Source organism: Malurus melanocephalus, unplaced genomic scaffold, assembly GCF_030028575.1.
Source record: "Malurus melanocephalus ecotype Western Australia unplaced genomic scaffold, MMel_1.1 scaffold_117, whole genome shotgun sequence".
NCBI classification, from domain to species: domain Eukaryota; kingdom Metazoa; phylum Chordata; class Aves; order Passeriformes; family Maluridae; genus Malurus; species Malurus melanocephalus.
This window is the reverse complement of record NW_026623349.1, coordinates 2,047,874-2,058,892: the sequence shown is the minus strand read 5'-3', so window position 1 is coordinate 2,058,892 and position 11,019 is coordinate 2,047,874. Positions and strand designations below refer to the sequence as shown.

General features: G+C 34.1%; 1 protein-coding gene across 1 annotated transcript in view; it reads right to left on the bottom strand.

Annotated features, from left to right (window-relative positions):
* Positions 1-210: 210 nt before the first annotated feature.
* Positions 211-11,019, bottom strand: part of RASEF (RAS and EF-hand domain containing) — a 35,252-nt gene continuing 24,443 nt past the window's right edge. Inside the window, exons 12-17 of the mRNA XM_057370036.1 lie at positions 10,855-11,002; positions 9,866-9,947; positions 8,305-8,419; positions 7,340-7,459; positions 6,286-6,362; positions 211-5,249 (exon numbers count right to left, since the gene is read on the bottom strand). Coding sequence (XP_057226019.1) covers positions 5,141-5,249; positions 6,286-6,362; positions 7,340-7,459; positions 8,305-8,419; positions 9,866-9,947; positions 10,855-11,002 — 651 coding nt within the window. The 3' untranslated portion in view covers positions 211-5,140. The remainder of the gene's footprint in view (positions 5,250-6,285; positions 6,363-7,339; positions 7,460-8,304; positions 8,420-9,865; positions 9,948-10,854; positions 11,003-11,019) is intronic.

Sequence of the window (11,019 nt, the reverse complement as noted above, 5' to 3'; positions counted from 1 at the left end):
AAAATTTGGAGGCAGCCAGATACCAGTGGCTGGTGCACCACTCTTGCATGCAACTGGCTGCAGAAGTTGGTGAACCATAACAAGATTAAGCTGACAGGTCACAGATGCTATGCTGGACTGCTGCTCATAAGCATTGACAAAAAGAAAACACAGCAAAGAAAAATGGCTACTGAAGTACCTTTTATTATACAGCAATCTGTAATACAGGAAAGGTGTAAGTTTTAGACATTTATATACAAAATTACAGTAAATGATCTGTTGTTTAAAGAGGAAAAAGCTGCATAAACACTAGTTTTGCTTGTAAACAATATAAAATTTTTTAAAAACTTCTCAAAATTTAGAACCTTATTTAGAGAATATACAGACTTTTATTAAATGAACACACAATGGACACAATTTCTTCCGCATACTAGTATGAAAATACACTTTTGTTTTACATACTTCCTTTTATATTCTTTGGGAAACCGCCACAGCTTTTATTTGTTACTCAGCCACTCAGTGACTAACTTTCTATCAGTCCAGCTATCTGGTGCCATAACTTAAGGAGCAGAATTGTAGAAAAAGGACTTCTTTGTACAAACTCAGTAACACTTCACATATTGAGTCAAATTTTCTTTTACAGCAAGTTTTCTCAAAAAAACTGGTTTTAGAAAATTAGTAATGATGAATATTGATATTACCAGTCCTAAGGATACCAATAAGAAAAGACAYGGACTCGTAGTAATAGAGTGGAAGAGAAATAATAAAATAATTCATGCTCTAAAAACTTATCTAATTCGTAAGTAGCCCAGYCAGGGTTACTGAGAAGATTTCATGTACCAAGTATGGCAGAGGTAGTGGAAAAGGCCATTGGAATTGTACATGAGATATTGGTCCATTTTCATAATTATTTGATACAGCTAGAAACATTTGGAAATATGTTTATTTATAATATAATGTAGTACCATGACTATATGAATATATTTCTTCCTTTGGTTTATGATTTGGGGAACTTTAACTGCAGTATTTTTACSTAAAATGCTACCTAGCATTGCTGTATAGCAGCAGATAGGGGAAAAAAGAGAAAACCTCTTTAAAACGATCTATATATGGATTTCCTGCACTAGCAMAGAGCCCATTACTTTATTTGGAGATCTGCATGTAGGCACAGGTACTGCACGATTTCCTTGTAGGAGTGGCCTATAGATATTTTCCTTAAAGTACATTTAAACATTCTCTACAGATTTATAACTGTGATTTTTTTTTTTTCTAATGGAGGATTTTCTAGTCAATACAAAAGGAGTTACACAGAAAAATACTTCAGCCATGTAAGGCCACAACAGAACTTGGAAGCAGCAGCTTGTCTCATTAAGCCACTAGTATATGCTAAACAGGCATAAAGTGGTTACAAGAACTTCCGTCATCAAAATAGTTTTGGAGCATGTCTCAGAAATTATTGCCTCAGAAATATGTAATACATTATAATTAAAAAGGGTTAAAAATACAGGAAAAAATAATGCTTCCATGTCAACTGAATAAAAATAATTTATTTACAAATCCTGAGGAAAACCATAAAAACCTTTCCTTTTCAAATAAATACATGTATTAAGGGAACACTTCCACTAACTAAAAAAATAAACTTGTGCGATTAAATTAATAGTTCTTATGTACTAYCTAAAACCATAAAAACATTCAAAGGACAATAGTGCAACCATGTCAAAGCATAAAGCTGATGTWTGACATTTTACCTTTTAGGTTGAAGGGAAGGTAGGAAACCTTTTAAAGCAAAACAACAGAAAAAAATATGCATTATTTCCATGTATAAATAAATACATGCTTTAATTTCTAGATTTAAATATTTTTCCAAGTTCTTTTGCTTTAAAAYGAATTCAACATGGTGTTATGTGAACATTCAAGACATGATRGAGATAACCATCACAGGACTTCTAAAACAAGTTCCAACTGAGCTATAGCTATATCCCCATTAAGTTGTGCTTTTAAAGTCACCTAAACATTGATCATAACATTACTCCAAGGTGAAATTTTGTTAACAGTTAACAATCTTCAACCCTGAACCTTATTTMAAAAAACAACACTGATTCAAATTAAAGTTGCTTTACATGATACAGAGCTTAATAAATTGATTCAGGTTATATCATTTGGCTAAATATTGTAAAATAGATTTCAGTCATTAAAATATATGAAAAARTACTCAAAATATCAGTGGCCTGTASAGAGAGAAAAACAGGTGTGAAAGCAGGTCCCTGAACTCACATCCTTCAATCAGACTCTCTACAAGCATGGATATTCACATGGCACCCTCTGTATGATAAAAATATTAGATATGAAAGCAATTACTACACATGCACAAGTGCCGCCAATTCCAGGACGTGGAAGCCACATTTGCAAGAAATATTCCTGACGTTGTTACACTAGTGGATAGTGGAGTCACCAAGCTCCACTCTGTCATCAAGTTCTAGTTAACAGCAAGAGATGAGATAATGAGGGAGAACCATTATAAATTTCTAGGCACTTGGGAAACTGAGGCTGGGCATGAAGAGAAATGTTTATCCAGAAAACGAGGACAAGTGTGGGAACCAGAATGGTTGCAGAACTTCYGTCTTGGAGCATTTTCACAGGCTGGGTAGCCAAACCCACAGATAACCCAATCTAGGGCTGGCAAAAGTCCATCTCTGCTTGGGTCCTTGGGAGGTTGGACAAAACCACTGCCAGAAATACTTCCTGCAAGGAACTTCAAGTGATTCTCTGTACCCAGCCACTTTGCTCATGCAGGTGTGTCAAGGTTTAGGCAAATATTTCACCTCCTTCACTGCAGACCAAGACCACAGAGCTGGTCAAACACAGTAGCTCAGGACACACATATAGAACATTGACCCCCAGTCCAAGTTAACAACATTGAAGGAGAAATATTTTGGAATGTAAGTAACAGCTTATAATCATGACCTTCCTATCCTGAGAAAATGTAAATGCCTACAATGTTGAAGGCTCACACTTCAGAAACCAGGCATTGGATCATCTTCCTCTCTTCTCCTACAATGTAGGAAGAATTATCTGCAAACACATCCCAAATTAATTTTTCTTCCATTTCTTTCAATATGGGCAGAGGGAAGGGCTTGCACACAAAGAACAGAGAAGAGGCCCTCATCAATACCATCAGCTAATGTGGCTTTTCTCCTCAAATAAGCTAATTGAAGAGTTAATTTGTTTGGGTTTTTTTTTTAATAATATAGGGTTAACATCAAATAATATGTATGTGATTAGGCATATTCCTGATACATCTGAGTGTCTTTAATTCTCTGCACCAAATAAGCCTCAGAACTACAGTGAGGCCTCCTGCACAGCTTGTAATAAGATGCTATGACCCTGAAGTCTACTGCAAAGAATTAGGTAGCATATGAAGATTCTCTTAGTACTTAAAAAAAAMCCCACCAAACATATTTTGTCTTCTAAGGCTGACCTACTACACAGTGAAATAAAATGTCTTACTCATTCTGGCATTAGACTTCTCCCTCTTRTTAAAAACTTTTCTGATAAGTATAGAATATATATAGAAGTATATATAGTTGCTCTGATTAGAGGTTTGAAAGGATACCTTAAAACATTACTTTTCCTAGTTTAAACCTTTTTTTAAAAATTATGAATATCCTGTTTCTCTGAACTCCATATTTTATGTAAGAGATAACACAGTACAAGCAATATAGAGTTCAAACAGTGCAGCAGCAACAGCTGTTAGTTGTATGGGTTTTCCATCAGCTGATAAAACTTTATCCAARTTTGATTTACTGAACTAGGCTTCAGCCTGGAAATGTTTTACTAATGGAAACAGGAGACAAGTTTGCTGGCTCTGAAAAGGTCCTACCCCATTTTGACTGGATTATGACTGCTAGTTGTATTAATGCCCATAATTTTTTACTACACTATGGAACTCTTGGGAACTATTTTAAGCAATAACAACTCTGTTTATTTAGAGATGCGGACACCTAAAGCTACCACCTCCTGCTGAGTTTCTCACAACTTTTGTAAAATCAGGTGAAGGTGCTCTCATTACTGTAAGCGGTTGCTGTTCATCMCAGGTTTCTCTTTTAATGAACAGTTTGTACAAATGTTTGTGCATGTGCAGCAATTCTTTTCACCTGCAGATTCAAAACTTAATGCATTTAAAAATATCCATTAAATCAGACTACTGTGTATTATTACAATCTTTCATTTACTCACTGAATATAAGGTATTTGAAAAACAAGAGAAAAATTACAACTCCTATCACTCAGTAATACCAATCTCATATTGGATTGGTAAAACAGGCAGATATTGGATCATTTACTCATTTCAGCCATCATACATATCACAGGTGTTTCATTCTGTCTGGAATTTTGAACTGAAATAGTCCARACAAATGTTTCTTTTACCTCTGAGCTGTGCAGGATCAGATGTAAAGTTTAGTTCTCAGTTGTTAAYCAAACCTCAACACACAAAATTAAATACATTCTAACTAGCCAGCTCTTGAGAAACTACAACAGAACACCATGCACCTGCCACGGTCTTCTCCCAACAAAGACAACTCTGGTTCCTGTAAACTCAGGGATTACTTGGACCTAGGCAACCATTTAATGGTTTGAAATTTTAATAAATGTTTCATCAACTTATACTTAAGGCACTCAAAAACTAGATAAGCAGATATGATCAAAAAGAGATTAAATTAATTGAAGCCATAATTTTTTCTTTACCTGTGTGATATTACACTGGYATATTGTGATATTTTCTTTATCTGTGTGATATTGACTGGATATTACACAGTTCTGTATACATGAAATACTGAAAATAAAAGAAACATGAAGGTAGAAACAATAATATATATTACAATATTGTATGTAGCAACTACTGTAGCCTTGATTCTGAACTCATTTAATTGAATTATGTTACTTTAGAAAAGTGAAACCAGAGTCTATGGGGTGAAGTAAGTTCACAAGTATGAATGAACAGAGAGTAGAGTCTGGATTTTGAACATTATGTGTAATTTCTAAATATACAAATTTATAAATCCATGATAAAAAGAAAACATWACTGAACTATTTTGGTTTGGTTGTAGGCTTGGGCTTTTTCAAATAGACAAGTTATTTAGGTGAGAAAACTTAATTGTCATTTAAACATTGCAACAGTTTTTTGTGAGTGTTGACTTTTTGACAGGTGTCCCAGCCAGATTGGTTACTGATCTTGTATCATCTTGATTATCACTTCGTTTTCGCACTTCGCTGTAAAAAAACCATAACCAAACAGTAAATTGACTCAATTAACATAATTCTGCTCATGCTCACTCTTCCATTTCTCCCACTATATGTTGCAGAGTTTGTCACCATCTATGGCATGGCTAATACCATGGAATTTAGCACAGAATCAACAGGTCTCACAAGTTTCCAATTTGGGAGTCACTGATATTTCTGCACAAATCATAGTGATAAAAATATAATTTTTTCTAATATCTAGTAACTCCCTAATATTCTGACTTACCTTTTTTTGAGAATATTTATTTGCTTCAGTATTTTGCCATAGAAAAAGAGCATGTCCACAGCTCAAAATACAAAATTAAATAACATCAGTTTCAATCATAAATTCACTTTCACAGAAAAAATGCACATAGTTGGATGTTTTTTATAAATGCAAATTTAAAAGCTGTGCACATATGACTGATTATGGATTACAGATCACYAGTCTTTCAAAATTATATTTTAACCAAAAATGTTAGTACAATTGTAGTATTTGGCTCACACATTATCACAGAAATACTAGGGTGCTAAATKAACATAGACAGAATTTTTATCTAAATAATTTAGACATGGGGACATCAAAGAAAATATGAATAATCAGAATGGGTCATTAAAAAAATGAATAGAATATGTGTGAAAGAATTAAAAAATAATTATACATGGAATTATTACATTTCAAAATAAATTATGAAATACTTAAGAAAGAAAATCCATGTACAATTAAAATTCATATAGCAAACAGGTTTTAAAATTGTGACCTCCATAACAGAGTCCTAATTTAAATATTAATTACTGAGACAGCTTTGTAACATTTTCAAGCAGAAACGCTACTTCATTAAACTGAGAATAAATCCCATCTTGCATTTATCTATCATGATTTAACAGAGTATTCTTTTTCAATTTTTTATAATGTTGACACAATTTCAAAACTGTGTGTATCTTTGTATGTATATTCACATACGATGTTCTTTTTATAAAATGTACTCACATGTGTTTCTGCGAAAATAGAAACAAAGTTACTTACCGAGCAAGATGAAGAACTGCTTCTACAATATTAGCTCCATCTTTAGCACTTGTTTCACAGAATAATGCATTATAAGTCTGTGAGTAAAAATAAAGTGTTAAGCTAACTGATCTGAGATKGTTCCCTTGTGAACAAGTATTATTTAATTACAGGTCGTTTCCTGAATAACACAAAGAATCATGACATATTTAAATGAACAGGATTTCTTCTAGTGCTCTTCATTGTTCAACATATTCACTTTRGTACTGTGAAATAAAACAGTAATTGTTTTTTAATTATGTCTGGTTTATATTCAGTATATTCCAAATTTATAAACTGATTAAAAAACATTACAAGCTTAATGTCCAAACTCGCTCTTCTTATCCACATAACTGCAGAATAGCAGGACAGTTGCCAGGACAGGTTACTTATTCTAACTTGTTAGTTACTCAAACTACAGCAGCTGGTTATTCTAGGTTAACCAAAATCATTCTGTAAGTAACAGACATGGCATCTGCCCCAGTTTAACCAATCAATTGTGCAAGCATTCAGCCACTCAAACCCTTAATATTCTCTCTATTATTCTACAAAATACAGGATTTGTGCATCTCTTATCCACCACAAAAATACATGCAAAAAACTTGTCCACATTTCTATTTACGGCAGAGAATTCCATTTTTCCTTCTGCACATGTGGCAAGAATACGAAGTAGTCTCTTGAAGATTAAAATAYTCCATTTAGAAGCTGGACAGAACAGTGTGCTTCATATTTGAACTAGCAACTTCTATTCGGCAGCAGAAAAACTCAGTCTTCTGTGCATCCACTTTTTTACGAAAAAGACTTGAGAAGTCTTTCACAGCCAATAATGAATTTCAGCTCAGCAGACACTGAGATGTGATTCAACCCAGCAAACACCATCAAAACACAATAGTTTAATGAAAAGTAGCCATGAATCCTCAGGACTCAACTTGGAAAAATGACCAGAAAATTACTTTTGTTTACTAATTTCCTACATGGTTTTCAGATTAAAATTCCTAAGACCATTTTATATCAATGAAGTACTACTAGACCTTACCATGGCCAGCTTTTCTCCATAGTTTATAGGCACACATTTTTGCCCTTGYTCTGTAAAAGCTTGACGAAGATCTGCCTTGTTTCCCACCATCATAATTGGAATATTCTCATGAGTTGCATCCTATAAAGAGAATTTTATTTCCTTATTGCTAGAAAACTCAGAATATAAAGAAGTGGCTAACATCATGATGCCATACCAATTTCCTTGCCACAGAGTCTTGCTCACTAATACAAAAAAACTGACAAATTATGGAAGCTGTGGTTAGAGCTTTTTATAAACCACTCAAAATGTAAGCAGTCAGTTGAACTATCAGCCTGCAAAGATGTGCTTCCATTCCCATTAGCCCTGTTTCCCAGCAAGGAATTTAAAGTGTTAAGTTAATCTAATGGTTACTGCATCCAAATGCTGCATGATAAAATTACTATGGGAAAAGTAACCAACTCCTATACCATGATTAAAACAAAATGTTTTCACAGAAGATGAAATAAATATTTTGCTTGCCACTTTCCCTCCTACTAAGCACTGCCAGCATAAGAGAAAAACCCCTTGCACTAAATGCAAATTCATATTCAARTAAACAAACAAGAAGTACAAGAAGAAAGAAATACCAGAAAATTCACTTGATCTACAGCTAATCTACACAATCTAATATATTGGAATATAGACTCCCAAGGAATACTCAAGCCATCAACGAGAAGGTTATTTGAAATATGCGGCATGGTCATTTCAAAAGGAAGTGAATGGGAAGAGTATGACTACACAACATCCTCTAACACAAAAAGATCTATCATTGAATTCTAACCGAGTATGTCAGGATACAATTTAGGATTTCCGTGTACCTTTTATTTCTGTGAAAGCCTGTAGTCTGGATAATTACAATTTACAATTGATAAAATTTAATAAATAATAAGGCTAACAATGCAGTGAAACATAGCTTATACGGTGTATATATTTAAGGGTCTTACCTCAATCATATCCACCCATTCTCTCACATTAATAAAGCTTTTTTCACATGTTACATCATACAGTAGTAAGACACCATCTGCTCTTCTGAAGTATGATTTAGCAATACTTCGAAATCTTCCAGAAAAAGAAAAAAAGATTTGTATAATACCATATTACCAATAAATATTTCAGTTCAACATCATTAAGAACACAGCATTATTTAATTTCACTAGTGAGTACAATTCTTTCCAACATGATGAGTTCTTGAAAACTGCTGATGCAGGCCTACCAATGCYCCTTAAGGATTAACAGAATTTTGTCCTAAACCACAATCAGTACTTTGTGTATCAAAACAATCTACCGTGTTTCTTTTAGAGATAATCTTGTCTCAAATTGCACCACTCGAGGTTTGCATTAGGTAATAGGAAAAATTTCTTCTCTGAAAGAGTGGTCAGGCATTGGAATGAGCAATCCAGGGAAGTGGCACAATCTCGATTCCTGAAGYGTTCAATAGGCATGTGTGGATGGGGCATGTGGGACGTGTTTTAGTCRTAAACTCAGCAGTCCTGGGTTAAAAGCTGGACTCCATGAGCTTAGAGGTCTATTCCAGCTTCAATGGTTCTATCATTCYACAATTCACCCACATGTAACTTCCTAAACAGATTGGCTTACTTGATTTCCTTTGAAAAAGACAGGAAACCAGTAGAACTCTTCCAGGACTTCATTATCAATTACAGTCATTTTTGTCCCAAACTTTAYGCAATCTGCTTACCAAGGTACAGTAGCTAGGTATTTACATTGGATATTAAAATATTCTTCAYAAATGTATTCTGTGGGAGGCATATGATTGGACCCCTACCTAGTTACTTCATACAATCATGCACTCAGATAAAAGTAAACACATACAGCCCAACACAAACCTTGATCAATTAACATATTAAACTTCGACGGTGCTGGACTGACCTCTTAATAAACSTCAAAGGCTGGCAGTAAAGAAGTAATGGCCTTCAAGAAAAGATGTCATAGGAGTTTCAGTGAAATTTACACAAGAATTTGAAGGCTCTTAGATACATATCCACCAATCTGCAAAGATACTTTTGGCAGAATTCTAAAGTCTTTGGCAAGACATTTCTATATACAAAATAAATACRATGCAAATCAGGACCATGATTTTCAAGGAAAAGAATAGAAGGGGAGGAAGGGAATCTCTAAGAAAAAGCCTGCTTAAAAATAGAGATGTATAAGCACAAAGAAAGCTAGAGATTAAAATTACAAGAAACTATGTGCACCTACTCCATCTTTCTGTATCGCCAAAGAGGGACACTTGAACTTTATAAATTCATTCTGTGGTGAACCTCAACAATTTCTCTCTATACAGAGAAAAGATCACCGCAAGCATTACCAATACTAACATATAAACACTCCACCTGTCTTGGGGTATCAATGGAGAAAAACTGGGTATGTTTATAGATATTTACATAAGGATCATACAATTAATGGATTTTTCACCTAGATGAAAAGAGTCAAAMAACTTTTACAAAAAAAAGGATTCAAATTAGGTAAGTGCAGAGGCTCACTAACCTCTCCTGCCCAGCTGTGTCCCAGAGTTGTAACACTGTAGGTTCTCCATCCACAATTAGCCTTTTCATTTGAAAATCCACACCTGAAAAGAATCATGTGTACAATCTAATGAAAACCATCAATAATCTTAAAAAAACCACAGAAAATTAAAATATATGGGCTATATACAACCGTTTTTTCCAAAATTAATCTCTTTTAATAGGCTATGAGATTTCAATCAGTCATGCACATATTTTTGAACTGCAAAAATCACATTAATGTATTTAATTTGTCTTTTCCCAGAAGCATTGATAAAATTTGCATTCTGAAAAACAACTAAGGTCTCTCTCTGCTTTATTTTGCTAAACAGTTTTACCTGTGAAAGAAGTGAAAATGTTTTCAAAACATTGTTTCAGACACCAAGGAAGAAAGAGATGAATTAGAACAAAACTCCTGACTCAGAGGTAATAAAACAAATATATAACTACAATTTGGTTAGAAGGCAAAATTCAGTTTTTAGAATCATTAGGACAAGTTTGTTAGCTGACAGCTATACTAATATACACAAGAAATCAGTYAGAAATCTTTCCAGCTGTATTTAAACCAAAGGTTCAATAACCCTTTGAAGAAATCGTGACAAAAAATAGTATGAAAGACATCAAGGATAGTAGGAAATACTAAGGAAAGAAGGAAGARTTGAAAAAATAAGAAATGAAAAATGCAAAGGTTCATCACACACTGAAATATTCCACACACTGAAATTCTTTTTCTGTCACTTTGTGTTGTTCAGAAAGAGGCTTGTAAAGAAAAACTGAATTAGACCAGTACCCTATTGCCCACTACAAACAGCTGTTACAACTAAGCTTTAACACTCCATTAGATATCACAGCCTAAGAWACTTGCTGTATGGAAACCCTAGCAAGCAGTCACAAAGGGAAGCTTTTCGTCCACTTTACTGCAAAATAACAATGGAATTCATTCCAGTATTTTAAGAAGAACACCAACTATACCCAGAGTTGCACTGGTGTTGCCTCGAAATTCATTCTTGCAAAGTCTCATTAGGAAACTGGATTTTCCCACTGCTGCATCTCCAGCAAGAACAATCTTATAAGCCTTCTCTGAACTGGGGTATTTTGGAGCACATTCAGTTGCATCTGACTGAAAATAAAAAGAAT